The sequence below is a fragment of the Melospiza georgiana genome, chromosome 19, assembly GCF_028018845.1.
Source record: "Melospiza georgiana isolate bMelGeo1 chromosome 19, bMelGeo1.pri, whole genome shotgun sequence".
Lineage (NCBI taxonomy): Eukaryota > Metazoa > Chordata > Aves > Passeriformes > Passerellidae > Melospiza > Melospiza georgiana.
The window spans coordinates 7,708,996-7,725,829 of record NC_080448.1 but is presented as its reverse complement, the minus strand read 5'-3'; the positions used below and the strand labels follow the sequence as shown (position 1 = coordinate 7,725,829).

At 45.6% G+C, this 16,834-nt stretch overlaps 1 protein-coding gene across 3 annotated transcripts in view; it reads left to right on the top strand.

Moving 5' to 3' along the window:
* Nucleotides 1-16,834, top strand: part of AP2B1 (adaptor related protein complex 2 subunit beta 1) — an 81,749-nt gene that overhangs the window by 20,715 nt on the left and 44,200 nt on the right. For all 3 annotated transcript variants that reach the window (XM_058037439.1, XM_058037441.1, XM_058037440.1), the window contains exons 6-12: nucleotides 2,571-2,761; nucleotides 4,647-4,868; nucleotides 5,881-6,001; nucleotides 8,063-8,158; nucleotides 12,924-13,039; nucleotides 14,470-14,635; nucleotides 15,055-15,153. In XM_058037439.1, coding sequence (XP_057893422.1) covers nucleotides 2,571-2,761; nucleotides 4,647-4,868; nucleotides 5,881-6,001; nucleotides 8,063-8,158; nucleotides 12,924-13,039; nucleotides 14,470-14,635; nucleotides 15,055-15,153 — 1,011 coding nt within the window. The remainder of the gene's footprint in view (nucleotides 1-2,570; nucleotides 2,762-4,646; nucleotides 4,869-5,880; nucleotides 6,002-8,062; nucleotides 8,159-12,923; nucleotides 13,040-14,469; nucleotides 14,636-15,054; nucleotides 15,154-16,834) is intronic.

Genomic DNA, 16,834 nt, shown 5'->3' with positions numbered 1-16,834 from the left:
CTGGCAGAGCAGGAGCTGTGTGCTGGAACTGTGCCCTGTGTTCCTGTGGCTGCCTGAGGCAGTGGCAGTGCCAGGGAAGAGGTGAGGCTGTGTGCTGCAGCCAGTGTTTGTGTTGGGCTGCTTCCTGAGAGCTGTTTGCCTTTCAGCTCTGCTGGGGCTGTGTGAAAAGCCTTGAAGATGCTGATTGTTGTTGTTGGCATAGCACAACACCAGAACACATCAATATGTTCAGTGCAAATAGCCAGCAAGTCCTTTTTTTTTAATAAATATTGTTTAAAGTTTGCATTTTTTTCCCCACCCTTTCCCTTATCCCCTTTACTTCAATTATCTCCTTGTCACTGGTGCTGAGGTGGGAGGTGAGGACCAGCTTTAATTGTGGACTGTAGATTGTAGATCCCAGCTCCTCTGGCAGGACTGAGCTGCCACCAGAACCCCTCCCAGTCCTTTTTCTGACACTTAAGGAGACCACAGCCCATGTCCCCAAGTCCATCTGGCCTTTTGCCACTTCCTCGTGGATGCTTTCAATGGAATTATGAGTGGATTGTCACCTGCTGTCCCATCCTCAGCTCTGAGCTGGACACTTGCGTTTTTTGCTGACAGGGACCCAAAAAGATGCTGAGAGCAAAATCTCATTCACAGTTTGGTCTCTGGGTTGGAGCTGCTGCTCTTCACCCATGGGAGCAGCATTTCTGTGCATCCATGGCAAACACAGGGAGAGACTCCATGGAGCAAGGAAGGAAATGGAAATAGAAGCACAGGGTTTAGGATATCGTGGAAGTGCCCAAAAACATCTAAATATGGCACCTAGGGACATGATTCAGTGGTGGCCTTGGCAGTGCTGGGTTAATGGTAGAATTAAATTATTTTGGAGTTCTTCTCCAGTCTCAGTTCTATTCTAAAATTCTCTATTAGTTACTAATTTATTAATTACTGCCTGGCAGTGTGAGTGCAGTTGCCAGAGCTCCTGTCCCTCTCTGACTGACAGGTCCATTTCTCTGATGCTTTGGTTATGTAAATTTTTCTGTCAATTCAAAATTTTTTCTCCAAAATACTGTCATTTTATAAGTACTTTTTCATAAGGGTTTTCAACTTTCAAGTGTTTTTTGTGGTTTGTCTTCACTGGTAACTTCAAAAATACAATGATAATAAAAATTTTTTACTTCAGTTTTATGCTGTGTCACATTAACCATTCAGGAATTAGGCAAATTAAATAATGAGGAGGATAAGCAGCCTATCTTAATAAGTTCCTCGTTAAAACAGTACAAGAAGACAGCAGCACTGATTGCTAATGATTTTGGTGACAGAAGGCTCATTCAACTAATGAAATTCATAAAATCTTGGATCAGAATCCTATCTCTGACCTCTAGGTGTGAAATGCAGAACAATCAACATTACTATGCCTGTGCAATGACTTTGGAATATATTGGTTTAATGACAAGCAGGGATGGGAACAAAGCAGGGAAAGTTCTGGTTGTGCTGTTCTTGTTTTCATTGTACTGCATCAAAAGCATCTTTAGCCATCCAGACAATCAGATGATTTTAGATAAGATGTTTCTTTGCCTTAATCTCATAGAAAATAGCACCATAAATCTTCATTGGAGCAGATATTTGCTGGGAGTTGGGCTGGACATGGTGTACATTGTAAAATGTCCTGAAATTACCTTTTCATGGGGGATTTCAGTTTTCTGTGTCAAACTCATCTTAAATCCCTTTTCATGTTAGTTAAACAAATAAGATTTTAGTCTCATCTGCAAATTTTCTATTTTGTCTCTATATTCTGCAGTTCTATTAAAAAAAAACCTTCCCATGGAGTCTGTTGAATTTGAGTATGGAATTAGAAATTAAAAATTAGAAATTCCATTAGTATGGAATTTATGCTGCACTCCCACTTCTGTTTGTGTCAATCTGGACCCTGGACCTCCTCTCTGTGCTTCATTTCATCTGTGCTTAGACAAGAGAAGACCTTATACAGTCCTAAATTCAGCAGGAATATTTTCAGGGATGAGTTGTGCTGGAGTGCTTGCTTTACCATGGCTCCATAACGCAAAAGGATATTCTGGGGACTGAAAATTGAAATATGGCTTATTAAAAATTTAGCAGGAGTTGCCCATTTTAGAGAAATGGTTTGTTTGCTCTCAAACTGTGTGACCTGCCAGTGCTGCTGCAGAGCTGGAGGCTGCCAAGCACCTGCCAGCTCATTTCTGGATCACTGCTAAGCCATGTGCCATGGGGAAAATGGGCAAGAGGCACACATTCCTGAATAAATAGGGCAGCTGGAGGTTTGGGCGCCCTGACTGCAAAGCTGAGCATCCCCTGGAGCTGGGGGAGGGTGTGGAGCCTGCAGGGTGCTGCTGTTCCCTGTGGGTGCCACAAAGTCTCTCGTGGTGTCCTGGGTTCCTGTTCCTCCCAGTGGAGCTTTGGGCTCTGCAGGTTGTGCTGCATCCCAGAAGGCTCAGCTAGCTGCTGTGGCAGCTGTTGGAGCTCCAGTTTGTCCCCTGTGTGTCCCCAACCCTGTCTCAATCCTGCCCAGCCCCTCCTGCTCTGCTAACAAGGAGCTCTTCCCCCCGCAGGTGGTGGCGAACGCCGTGGCCGCCCTGTCAGAGATCAGCGAGTCCCACCCCAACAGCAACCTGCTGGATCTGAACCCTCAGAACATCAACAAGCTGCTGACTGCCTTAAATGAGTGCACAGAGTGGGGGCAGATCTTCATCCTGGACTGCCTGTCCAACTACAACCCCAAGGATGACCGGGAAGCTCAGAGGTGCGGTGGCTTTTGGGGGCTGCTGGGGGTGGTACAGCTCTGAAAGGTAACAGGGCACTGTGGCAGCACAAATAAGACCTGATAAACAAGATTTAAAAGCAAAACTACTTTTGCTAGCTGGGCTGATGCTGGAAACCTGCTCCTTCCTTCTGCAGAGTCATTTTCTCTGTTAATCTTTTTGTATATTATTTTCTGTTTAAAAGGCTGGTTCTTGTGGGGACTGGCACTACTAAGAAGGGATCAGCCCAAGACCAAACCTGTAACAGTGGAAGCACTGTTTGGAGGATTTTCTGCCTTAAAGCAGAGCTTTCTTATTTGGTTTTGCTGCTTTGAGAGGCAACAAACCTTTACATGTTTGTGAGTTTCCAAAGTACTGCAGCTCTGGAATATTTTCCAACTGAAAACTAGTCTGTGATATGATAAAGTGAAAATAAAGGTAAGAAATTATCTTCCTTATTGTTCCAAATTCACCTTTGTGCTTTTACCTTTAACTGCACTGACTAAACCTAAATAGAAAGACTTTAGAGTTTGGGTAGTGGGCTGTTAGTTTGTGCACTTCAAGCCTCTCCCTCATCTGTCTCCAGAATCACAAAAAGCCAGATTGTGTTCCCAAGAAAACAAGGATTCAGCCAGAAAAGTAACTTGGAACAGGGAGACTCTGAGATGATGTATTTAATGCAGCTGATGTGGGGATGGAGGGGGAGGAAGGATCACAAGCCCACGTACAGAATCCTGGCCAGACCAGTTGGAATTTGATGGGTTTCTTCATTGACTCTTTTTTTTTTGATGCACTGTTTCTAAGAAGCCTCCCAGTAGTCTTGCTGGGTTTTTTTTTTTCCCCTTTGTGTTCTGTTTCTGTGCCAGAATCAGCTCTTAATGAGTGCTAGAAACCTGCAGAGCTCTCCAGGGTGTGAGCTTGGTGTTATCCCAGCTCTGTCAGAGGAACCACTGCTCTGAGCACCTGTGAACACGTCCCAGTTCCTCTGAAGAGTGATTTATCCTTTTGCTCCTTTGTGTGGAGTTGATTTCCTGGAGTCAGACAGCACTGGGAGAGCCACCCTCCTTTCCAGCAAAATATCACTCCCCTGTGCATGGGGAAACTGAGGCACAGAGAGAGGAAACGGCTGGGACATGCAGGTGACCTCAGGCAGAGGCAGCTGGGGGTACCCCAAACCTGATTTGGATTTCTCTGCTCCTCACTGAGCTGTGCTGCTTCCCTTCCAGCATGGCTGAATGCAGATCTTGCAGGGAAGGAAACTTCAGGAGGCACAGATGGGAATGAGTTTGTTCTGGGTTAGCAACATGCAGGAGGGAGTGGGAAGAAACTTGACAGATGCTTTAAGAAAGACCATATGAACCCAAACTTCCTTTCTTTCTGGGATGGGCTGTTTAGGATGCAGTTTGATTACAGGATCCATTATGGCAAGTGGGATTTGGGAGGATATTTAGGTCACTCTTTTCTTGTGTATTCAGAGGAACAGAAATCTTTTTCTGTTGAAATGACAGCAACCCCCCAAGCAAGCCAGAGGCGTGTATCACTTCTGAATGGTTATATGGAGGCTAAAGTGTTTTTCCAGTAGCTGTTTTTGTTAAAGTTATGTTTGTAAGTGACAGACAAGATCACACAAATAGAAAATACCACCAGGAAAAAGCAGGAAGTATGGAATTGTTCCTGAGCTGACTGTGGCAGGAGAGAAACCTGAAGCTGTCAGGTTTCCTGTTTGTTTCCTGCTGCATTCAGGAAAACAGGACTTTGCCCATTCATCGTGAACAAAACCAAATCCAAGCAGTGTCTGAGAAGCAATGTGCCATCTCCTAAATTCAGATTTGAAATATTTGGCACCCTGAAATCCATTTGAACCCTTTTTTGTGCCTCTGTCCCCAGCATCTGTGAGCGGGTCACCCCCCGGCTGTCTCACGCCAACTCAGCAGTGGTGCTGTCAGCAGTGAAGGTCCTGATGAAGTTCCTGGAGCTCCTTCCCAAGGATTCTGATTATTACAACATGCTGCTGAAGAAACTTGCCCCTCCTCTGGTGACCCTGCTGTCTGGAGAGCCTGAAGTTCAGTATGTTGCCCTGAGGAACATCAACTTGATTGTGCAGAAGAGGTAAAAGCTCAGGGGGTTTAATTCCTGTGTTGTCAAAGGCCATCTGGTTATCTCAGATCTCCAGATACTGCCACATGCACAGAATTTCTTTTAATCCAGGCTCAGATCCCTTGAGAGCCAGGTTAAACACTCTCATGACTCTGGCAGCCTGAACTGATTTCCTTTACAGCATGCTTGTAAGGAATACCAGTTTCATGCAGTATTTCTTTACCTGCTCTCTTCACCTTCTCTTTATGAGCACTCAGAATTGGCCTCTATAAATCAAAATGGCAAACAGGAACAGTTCACAGTGACCTGCAGGATCTCAGTGTGCCTGTGTTACTCTGCTCAGCACAGAGCCACCAGGCTGGTGACGTCCTGGTGCACAATGGATTGGGCTTTTTCCCTCCACTTTGCTCCTATGTTCATGTTTTATTGCTGCTGATCCTTGCTGGAAAGGTGAGATAGCTTGGATAGCTCTTTGTGATGATATTAGGGCAGAGTTACTGTGCACTGGCATCTTGAAGTGAAAGTGGAAATGAATTTGTAGGTTTTGCATTAAGATAAGGATGCTGTTCTTTCACTGAAAATATTGTTGTTCACTGCCTGTAGTGGTTGGTTCAGCAGCTCAAATAGAGGAAGCAGAGATGTGGCTGTAGAAAGACTTGAATTATGCATTTTTGTATCTAAATAATCTTTTTGACCAGACTTCTTTCTTTGAATTCATGTTTGCACATCCTAGGCATAAAATCAGAGTCAGAGAATGGTTTGGCTTGGAAGGGACCTTAAAGATCATCAAATTCCAGTTTCCTCTGCAGGTTTCACATTCCAAATTACTGAGAGCCATGTCCAGCCTGGTCTTGACCATTTCCAGGGATGGGGAGTCCATGGCCTCCCTGGTCAACCAGGGCAAAATGGCACCATTCTGTTTCTCAGTGGATATTTGGGGAGATTTCTAAAGAAAAGATGCCTGTTGTTAAAACAGTTTGGATTTTTTTACCACTCTTGAGTGACAACATTATGTTCCCTGCAGGCCTGAAATCCTGAAGCAGGAGATCAAAGTGTTCTTTGTGAAGTACAACGACCCCATCTATGTCAAACTGGAGAAACTGGACATCATGATCCGCCTGGCCTCGCAAGCAAACATTGCCCAGGTCAGCTGGGGCACTCCTGCTGTGCTCTGGGAGGGGAAATCCCTGCCCTGCTCCTTGTGTGAGGGTGTTTGCAGCTACCCCTGGAGTCAGCATCACTGTTAGGCATCACTGTGCCTGGTGGAGTGCTCTGTGAGTTCTCCAATGGTTGGTGGTGGAGTTTCCCCCAGAATTTAAATGTTAATAGCGTGGCGTGGATGCGTCGTGACCGTGAGGTGGATCTTGTTTCACTGATGACAATTCCAGGAGGAGAGCTCGTGGATCCTGTCAAATGAGTCACTGCCAGTGCTGAGGTTGGAATGAGAGCCTTGTTTCAAGTGAGAGGGGTGTGCCTGTAAGGGAGGCATTCAGAAAGGCCAAACATTATTGAAGTGTGAATTTCAAGTTAGTGAAATTGTTATAACGCTTGCACAGGCACTCTTCAGAGCTAAAAAAAAAAATTCCTGCTTTTGCTTAACTTGCTTCCAGAATGGGAATAGCACAAAGCTGAAGCTGAACTGAATTGAGATTCACTTTGCAGTGTAGATTCTTCTTGTATTTGATGTTGGTTTAATGCAGATCCCTTCCTTGGAGGAAGTGCACCCCTGGCCATGAGGCCTAACACTAATGCAGAATGATTAATGCCTCTGGTCAGTGCTATTATTGTCCTATCCTAATTGTCACAGAACAATTTCATTTCATGTGACATTTTGAAGCAGCTCCTTCAGCTCTCTCCTGATGGTTTTTGGAACTGAGCAAGGTAATTCAGGCCCTTTTTGTGCCGGGGGCATGGAAAATATTTTAAAAATCAGTTTCTATGTGAACATATTCAGAATTTTCTCTTTACTGTTGGTAGGCTCCACACACCAATTTGAATTTATAATGTTCCAATAATATGGGCTGTTTGCATGAAAGCCAGTGGTGTCTGGAGGGCAGTCTGAGATTTGCAGACTAATGAATGAATCTCTCCAGCTTCTGAGGAGGCATTCATAAAACAGCACAAGCTTTAGCAGGAATATGTCCTGGAATGAGACCTGGGAGCAGCTTCCACCCACATCTTCCTGTGATTCTTGGGGAGGTTCTCCATCCCTGTGCCCATCCTGGACCAGGGCACCAGGATGGTTCCAGCCTTGGGCAGTGTTTGGGAAGCATCAGCTGCTAAAGGCCGGTGCTCCAAGTGCTGTGCACTGTAGATCATCCAAGGAAATAATAAAACTTCAAAACACAGATGTCCTGTCTCCTCCTTGCAGATTTATCTGTCTGCAGTCTGGCCCTTCATGGCCTCTTTATCTTGTCATTCTTCTGAGCAATTTGCTTGGATGAGAGATTTTTCAAAGGACTGTCTGGCTTTGTGCTGCTGCCCTCTCCCTCACCATCTATTTGTGACATCACGATTAAATCCCTGATGTCATGTTTGGCATGAGAAACTGAAATAAATTGAGCTTTTGAGGGAATATAAATTACATATGGTCTTTTCTTGAAATAATTTTTTTGTAAGCTAAGTGATTTAAGACAAAGCTTTTTAGTTAAAGGTCTGTATGATCCCAGCAGATCCTGGGCTTAGCCCTTCATCGGTTTCCATTAGCAAAAACACTGAGACAAAACAATAAATCTTAGTTTTACAAGAGGAAGTATCTTCATGCTGTTATTAATCTGTGTATAGATGTTCTACGGTGTCCTCGGATCTCCTCTGCATCTTCTGTCTGGATTCACCAGGGATCCAAAGGTTCATCTCAGCACACAGAAATGGTTGTTGCTGGGAGCTTTGCACGCAGCAAGTGTATTTTCAGTGTAGGAAGGAGTAGAAACCTTTAAGTTTGGTAGAGCTTATTTTTCCTCAGCTCTTGTTTAAGGGGGATTGAAAATAATCAAGACCAGGGGACCTTTTGACTTTGTGCAGCCTACACAAGTGTAACCCACACCCGTTTGGATTAGACACCAGTATACCAAACCAGTGGCTGGATGTGTGTGGTAGCTGTGAAAAGGATATCCTGCTCATCCCCTGTGCCCAGGCAGCGTCAGCTGTGAGGGTGGGCTGCTCTCTGAGTGTCCCCAGGGGCTGACAGTGCTGTGGTGTCCCCACAGGTCCTGGCAGAGCTGAAGGAATACGCCACCGAGGTGGACGTGGACTTCGTGCGCAAGGCCGTGCGCGCCATCGGCCGCTGTGCCATCAAGGTGGAGGCAAGTATCTCACCCTGGGGCTTCTCTCTGGTTCCCTGTCTTCAGAAGCAATGCTGGGCTTTGCCACCTCATTTCCATGCTGCTGCAATTGCAGTGGTGGCCCTCAAGTGGCCTGGATACATGGTGGTTATGGGCAGAGCAGCACTGAGCAGGGTGTGAGCTGTGAGGATGTCGTGGGAGGGTGGGTGCTCCTCTCATCCTGCAGGCAGAGCAAGGCAGGTCATTCACCCTTGATGGAATATTTTACTGTATTTGCTTTAGTGGAACAATGACCATTATCCATCCAAATCCTTTAATAGCTGTGAGCTGACCTTTTGAAGCGGGAAGAAGAAGATATTGTATAGAGAAACTCAGAATTATGAAGCATTTTGTGTCATCCCTCCCCTCCATTTCAGAAGAACAGAACACAGAGAATTGCAGAGATTTGGGGCACTTAAATGCAATTTATAGAAACACAGTGACTCTACTTACATAAATCCATCCCTATAACTTGTAAACTTCATTTGGAGTGTGCTCTCTTTTACCTCAATGCTTATGCAAACAAATTCCCAGGAACCTCTGCAGTTTTCCAAAACAAGTCTGAAATGTCCTCTGCCTGTGGAACATCCACCTAAGTGCTCATAATAGAATATTGTTTTTTTAGTGATGTGTCTGTTAATTTCACTGTAAGTGAATCTGAAATGCCTGTCAGGAGCTCAGAAATCCTGTGAAGAGGGGGAAGATTTGTGCTGTGGTGTTGGTACTTTTCAGTAAACTGATGACTGAGTGCAAAATGTCACATAAAGTGCTCTAATTTCAGCTGAGCTCATTTAGCTTTTGCTCAAGTGTGTTCCCATGAGCATTGCCTGACAGCAGATTTAAATAATAACCTAATCATGCCTGGCTTAGTGTGGTGTCAGTGCACAGGATTCTCTTGTTTCAGCTAAACTGCTGCAAGCCTGTGCACAGAGGACACCAGCTTCTGTCCTCTGGGGAGAATCAACTGCCCCTTTGTGCAGCTCTCTCCTCCTTCCTTCATCTCTCAAAGGTTTGTCACTGCCAGGGGCTTTCTTTGAAGCATGGCCCCATGGAGCAGGGGCTGCTGCTTCTATTTTATGTCTGCACTTCAAAATACCAGAGCACTCCTTCCATGCTGCATCCAGGCAGGAGCCACAGCAGTGACTGTAGGAAACCCCCCTGAGCATGGAGAAGGGCTACAGAGAAGTTTAAAAGGAGCTGGTGACAGTGCTTTTTGTAGCAGTGCTGTGCTGGCAGGGTGGGGAATTTGTTTTAGTTCTCAGCAGGGACTTTCTCACTAGGATTTGGCCCTGTGCCTGTCCTAGTTGCAGGGAGGGTGGTGTATTCCTGCAGCATCAAGGTTGTTTTAGAAGTTTTTACTCTTTCCTGCCCTCATCCCCCACATTTATCCCCATCCCTGATACCACAACAGTCAAATTTGATAAGCAAAGGACTAGTAATAATGTCCCAGTGACCCTATAATTGTAATTGTGCCTCTCCATTGGCCATTTTAACCTTGATTTTTGGCACTGCTGCTGCTAAGGATGAGATCTGTTTCCTGCTCTGACAAGAACCAGATTTAAAGAGATACATGGAACAACTCATGACAGTTATTCCTCATCCCTAGGTTAATCCCTGTCCCCAGTGCATCTGTGTTTACTAGAGGCTGTTTACACTGTGAATTATGACTAATGGGAGAGCATCCTCACAGCCATCAGTGTCCAAGTTCCCAAAGCTCAGAAATCTGATTTTTGACAGAGGACACAGCCAGTGGGAGCTGTTGATGAATGAGGATTCACAGAGCACCTCAGCTCTGCCTTTAGGGATCCTATCTTTTGTCTAATTGTCACTCCTAGGAGAGTGAGACAGAAATAAATGTGTCTGCTGAGAGGTGCACCACAAAGCAAATGTGGTGTTCCCTTTGCTCCTGGTGCTGGTTTGGGATATGGAACCAACACCCACAATGAATAACAAGATTTTGCCCAGGCTTGAGCAGTCACATGGTTTTGGGGGATATCAGAACATTTTGCATGGATATTGCTGGATTATTGCTAGCTGAGCTCAGAGTTAGCTTGGGTTTATCTACAGCAAACTCTGGTGTAGCTACACTTGTCTGCCTTGTGAATTGGTTTGCTCCAGTGGCAGCATCACAAGAAACCATCATTCCATGCTTTGGTTTTAAGGAAAACAAGCACCACTCCCGTGGGAAAAGGAAATGAAGTGGATGCAGTAAAGATAGGGGTTCCTCTGGAGCAAAGGAGAAGCAGAAGGAGCCATCTTACACGGATATTTGTCTCATTTCCAAGAGATTCTGCCAGCAGCCTGGTTCTTAGAAATCATTGAGGCTTATGGCTGAGTGTGATATGTGCTACTTCAATAATCTTGTGGGCTTTCATTTGGTTCCTGCAGAAAAACAAAGCAATTTTGACATTGGTTGCTTGTCCTTCCTCACTCCAACTTGAAAGCTGTTTGAGTTGGGGCATCCTTTCATCAGTTTGCAGAGCTCTGCTGTCCCCAAGGATGTCCACCTTCAAAAAGCAGTGTGTTTACAAGGGATGGGGTGAGCTGAGATGGGTTTTGTTAGAGGGACTGCTCTTCTGGGCATGTGCCCACCACTGCTCACTTTCCAAGGGACTCTTTGGCTAAAAATCATTGCTGTGTATTTCAGAGTGGATGTTGTGCTTTTCCTGGAAAAAGATCATGCTTCAAAGCATCTAAAGAAAAGAAAACTAAACTTTAATTTGCTTTTCCTTGAATTGTACAGCTCTTAAAGCTCTGTTAGTTGTAGGCTCTGACAGGACTGCAGTGCTTGTTGCCAGCAGTGACTGGTGCTGTAGATTCTGCTGTAGAAACATCCAGGATGGGTCAATCAAAGATCCACCCGTTGCATTCCACAGCAGCAGACAACCATTGTTTACATTTTGTTCCTGAGGCCTCTCAGCTTCTCAGGAGGAAAAATCCCAAGGAAAGGATTTTTTATAAAAGTTGTCTGCGACCATCCTGGCTATGGAGTGTCCAAGTTCCTGGGTCAGAAGACACAGGAAATAACAAAGTTCCTGTGTGAGGAGAAGCTGGGATGTTTTTTGAGAAGACATTAATTGTAAGTGCTCTTGACATGAATTTGGGTAGAACAGCAGAAGCTTTGGATGACTGGTGCAAGGAGGACTAGAGAACAGGCATCTTTCAGAAGATGTGTAGATGGATGTGGCACAGATTTACCCCATCAGGTCACTTGGTAAAATATCAGATGGAAGTTACTGAGATGAAGAGGTGAAATTTAAAGTTCTGAAGCATCTCTCTTGCAAGGACTTTGGGCAGGGCTCCCAGTGTGAGCCAGGTCAGCGTGTGGAGCCAGGTCTATGGTCAGTCCCCATGAACTGGAAGTGTCTTCCAGGTCACAGCCTCAAATCCCTTCTGGAGCAGAAGGATCAGAGCAGGACATGGTCAGGTTGCCATTCAGTGCCCCTGAAGTGCCACAGTACCCATAAAGCTGAGCTAAGCAGGGAGAGGTATCATAAAAGAATATTACAGCAATCACCCATTTTTATGTGATGCCTCTCTGACACCAATTGTATTGGATTTTTCTTCTGTTTGCTGTGAATTTCAGGGGAGAGTTTTATGACTTACTGCCAGTTTGCAAAGGCAGAGCAAGTGCTGGTTTGTGTCGATCCTGCCTTGGCTGATCCTCATGTCAGCCTGTTTGTGCTGACAGCCCTGTGTGAGGTACCCAGGAGGGCAGGAAGCTGCCAGAAGGTTTTAGTCTCTGACCCAAATTCCTGAGGTTTGTCCTTGAGATTTTTGCCCATTCTCAAAGAGCTGATTCCTGTGACTAAAATGCCATTTCACTCCTCCTCCTCCTGCCCAGCCTTTAAGTGCTCTGTAAGTTGAGGGAGCTGTTAACTCACTGGAATTGAAAAATCCACCTACATTGCTGTTGTTTGTGCCCCACAGTGTTTGTCTCCAGCCTGAATCCTTTATGAGTGTTCTGAAGGCAGTGTTGGGAGCAGTCTGCTTCTCACATTAATCACCAGCTGTGTAATGAGGCTTCATGTGTGCTCTGCTAATAACCAAATCACTGCCCTTATTTGAGGCTCTGCTGCTGGAGTTGGTTGCTCCTGTGATGTCCTGTCTCACTGTGCTGTTTGGGAATAGACCTGTGTGAGTTATCTGCCTCTGTCTCCACTCCTGGTTCCTGGAGCATGACAGTGTCCAGTCCTTGTTATCTTGCAGTGCCTGTGAATTGAACTAATTTATTGACAGCTGCATTAGGAGCAGCTGAATTTCTATTTTTAGCTGTTCATTTTACATGTTGTTAGTGACCTCACCCCAAAAATACTGAGCCTGTTGCTGCTGGTTTTGACAGCACTGCTTTTTCTGCCTTCTGGCTTTGCTAGAAGCTTTCTTGCAGTCCCTGTCAGAACTTTCCCAGCTCTGATTGCCTGGCATGGGAGTCAGAGAGCTCATTCAGTGGCCTGTACCAGCCCCAGGGTGGTACAAAGAGCAGTGTAGGTGATGTTTCCAAGCTCTCTTGTGTGGTGACCCAACTTTCTGCTGGCATAATTACTTCTCTGACTTTCTAGAGGAGCTGGAGCCAGCTGGTGTCCCCACTGTAACAACCTTTTGTTCCCCTGTAGTTCATTTCTGGGCAGAGTTTGCAGCTCTTGTCCTCTGTGCCTTTTCTTATACACACACCACATTCCTCAGTGAGTGCTGTGGGAGCAAGACTGTTTCTTCAGCTATTTAAATTGTGTTTTTCTGCTGTCTCCAGCAATCTGCAGAGCGCTGTGTGAGCACCCTGCTGGACCTCATCCAGACCAAGGTGAACTACGTGGTGCAGGAGGCCATCGTGGTCATCAGGGACATCTTCCGCAAGTACCCCAACAAGTAGGTGGAAACTTCCTCAGGGTTTTCTGGAAGCTCTTGGCTGCCATCATCAGAATAGAGCAGCTCTCAGCTCAGCAGGGCTCTGGAGCAAAGGTGGAAGCAGTGATCCCACTCCTGGTTTGGTGGGAGGCTCTAGGTGAGGTGTCAGCCTGGCTTGTTGTTAGTTTGAATTGAAAGGTTTTCCTTCCCCACCACTCCGTATTGAAGGCTGGATCAAAAGCCAGTAAAGCTCTTGCAGGGAATGGCAGAAGGAAAATTTGGCCAGGTTTACAGCATCAGGGTGTCCTGGTTTTAATCTCCTCTAGAAATCCATGAAGTGTACAAGTGTCCTTGTCACAGTGGTCACAAGGGTTGCAGGATGAAGAGAGAGACGAGAATGTTGACCTCGTGTTCAGAAGGCTTGATTTATTATTTTATGATATATATTGCATTATGACTATACTAAAAAGAATAGAAAGAAAAGTTCTCAGAAGGCTAGCTAAGCTAAGAATAGAAAAGAATGAATAACAAAGGTCTGTGTCTCAGCAGAGAGTGAGACCCAGCCCTGCTGTGAGTGGTCAGTAAATCCAAACATCCACCCAAGACCAATCACGGATCCACCTGATGCATTCCACAGCAGCAGATAATCATTGTTTACATTTTGTTGCTGAGGCCACAGCTTCTCAGAAAAGGAAAAAAATCCTAAAGAAAAGATTTTAATGAAAAGATGTCTGTGACATGTCCTCACAGGGCTGTCAAAGTTCATGGCTCCCGTGGTCCTGGATCCAGTCAGGTGGTGCTGAATAAAGCTGTGGCTTTATTTCTGGCTTTTCCCACTAAGTGTTCCCTCTGACTTGGGCAGAACTCAGCTTCCCTTGGTTCTGCAGAGAGATTTTGTCTCCTCAGCCACAGAACTGCAGCAATGCTTTTTCAGCAGAGACTTCATGATCACCTAAAAAATAATATGGGACATCTGCAGGTTTCCCTGACAATTTCTGCTGTCAGCCTCAGAAATTCCCTGCTTGTGGGGATACCCAGACATGGGAATAGGGGAAGCTAAATTAGTGTGGGATATTGTGTGGTTTACAATAAAGCCTTGGGGGGATGCAATACCCAGTTTAGAGCTGCCAGGCTGGAGCCTCCAGCAAGGCTGCAGGATCTGATTCAGACTCATGGTTTGAACTGTTGGATCAAATATTCCCATTAGCAAACAGAACAGAAGGCAGCTTTATCTTGAACTCCACATCTGGGTGGTCTTGCTGATGGATTAAACTGCAGAGATCCTGTGAGATCTTTGGAGGGAAAAAAAAAGATGAATGAAAATGCTGCTTGTTGTGTAGAAACACAAGACATGACTTCAGTGCAGGATTCTCTGCAGAATGGTGTGGGCAGAAATGGAGTGAAACAAGTCCAGTTCACCCCAGTAATCCACCTGTACTGTGACAAACCAGGTATGAGAGCATCATTGCCACTCTGTGTGAGAACCTGGATTCCCTGGATGAGCCAGATGCCAGAGCTGCCATGATCTGGATCGTGGGTGAATATGCTGAAAGAATTGACAATGCAGATGAGCTCCTGGAGAGTTTCCTGGAGGGTTTCCATGATGAAAGCACTCAGGTAAAGTTGCAGTGTGCATTTTATCTGCAGTGTGTTTATGGGATGGACAGTAAATGTTACTGCAGTGGGCAGACAATACCTGTCAATAAAAGCTTCAATATTGTGCTATACTAAAACTCCTGGGAATCTGCAGTTTTGCTTTGTTGTTTGTGTCTCCAAAAATTCCCATCTTGGAAGCACAAGAGGGGGTTCCAGAGGTTGCATTTTTCTTGGGGGGATGGCTGTACTAGGGGTATGACACAAACCTCAGCCTGCTGCTCAGGGACTTCTCTGTGAAAGTGTTTTGCAACAGGCAAGGGTTTGAATCTCATTATACTGGGTTTCACTGGCACAGAGCAGTGTCATGCTGTGAGGAAACTGAAGCCATGTTTAATATCAGTAAAGGAATTTCTAATCTCTCCTGTGCCCCTCTCTCTTAGGTGCAGCTCACTCTGCTGACTGCAATAGTGAAGCTGTTCTTGAAAAAGCCTTCTGAGACACAGGAGCTGGTCCAGCAGGTCCTCAGCCTGGCCACACAGGTAAGCCAAGGTACCCAGTGACCCAGAGGCCTGCAGACACTCTGCTGCCCTGCTGTGTGATGTCTCCCAGCTGCCAGGCCAGGCAGCTTTGCAAGAAATCCCCCCAAGAAATATTCAACCTCTAGATCAGATTCAAGGGTGTTCCCTTCTCTCCCAAAGAGACTCTATTTGAAAGCTGCTCTGTGCCTGTTACCATCTGGAATCTGCTTTCTCCTTCTTAGCTCTTGCTTTATCTGAATTCCTTCCCCATTCTCTCACTAAATGGAAAGTCAGGGACAGTGTAGAATTATCAAGAAACCAAAATTCTTTCTCCTTGAAGGTGGCTTGCAGTGAAACATCTGGAGCTATAACAGAGGCAGACAGCCTGGCAAAGACTTTGTTCTGAGAACAGCAAACTTTAAGCAGTGCTATGAAAAAGAAAGAACTGATTTTTGGGGTTTTTGCCTTTGTGCTTGGATGCTGTCAGCCACTGTGGCAGCTTTGCTGGAGGCTGTAGCAGTGGGTTAAGATCATGGATTCATTATGCATGAGATGCTGAGTTATGAGCTCAGATCACTGCAGGCAAGGCTGGGCTTGAGCTGGCAGACACAACTGCTGTAGTTCCAGAGGACAGAGGTGATGTCCTGGTGCCAGGGATGGGTAAGAGCTCAGCTGATCTTCCTGCACTCCTTGGCTGCAATGATTGGGATAAAGTGCCCAAAAAAACCAGCTCCTCTCCAGACCTGCTGTGTCAAGTGATAAAAATAGTCTGCCAGCTGAATGGGCTGTGATTGTTTCTGAGCAGAAAACCTGGAGTCAATCATCAGCTGCCCTTTTTGATCCTCTTTGCTGCAAGAAATCATTGCTGTGGATTTGCTGCACTTAAAACTTTTATTCATTCCTTTGGGGAGTTGCATTGGTCAGCAGCAACAAACCCATGACCTGATTTTCTTGCTTCAAAACCTGCTGTTAGGCAGGATCTGAGCTGCTCTTCAGAGAGGAGTGGGCCAAGGGCAGGCTGTAGCATTTTCCTGAGCCAACAGAAGAAAGGTACTAAGTGCTAAAACCCACTGTGCTGACTCACAGAACATTTAATGGCACCCTCAGAATGTAACAGGCGTCTGGGTTTGTTTCTCTGTTTGTCACCAATGTTGATTCAGTCTGGCTTTTTGTATTTTTTATGAATAATAAGTCAATGTAGGATAACTGGCTGTAAAACATTGAAAAACCTTATGCTTCAAGGTCTGATTTCTAGGTAGAGATGGTGTTTTTCACTTGAGTGGGAGAGTAATTACATGTGTGTTTCTTTCCCCGGCTTAGGTATTGTTGCACTTTGAGTGTCTCAGGGCTTGTCTGCACAGCAGACTGCAGGTGTGACTGTAGCAGGAGCCAGCTCTGGTAAAAATAGCAGTGGAGCAGCTGGGGCTGGCAGAAACACAGGAATTGAGGTCTCAGACCTCTGCATCCCCATTGCTGATGCATGGGTGGGGAGCTGAGCTACCCAGGGTTCATTGTGTCGCTCCACAGGTGTGCGTGCAGACCCTGGAAAAGGGAGAATTTTGAGAGATTTAAGCCTCTTTTTGCAGTAGGTTTACCAGTTTCCAATGTGTTTTTTTGGCTGTGAGAAGAAACAGTCAGCCTTGACTCTGTAGGTGCCTGCAAGTAGGAGAGTGTAGCTTTTCATGTGTGCCCTTGCAGAAAC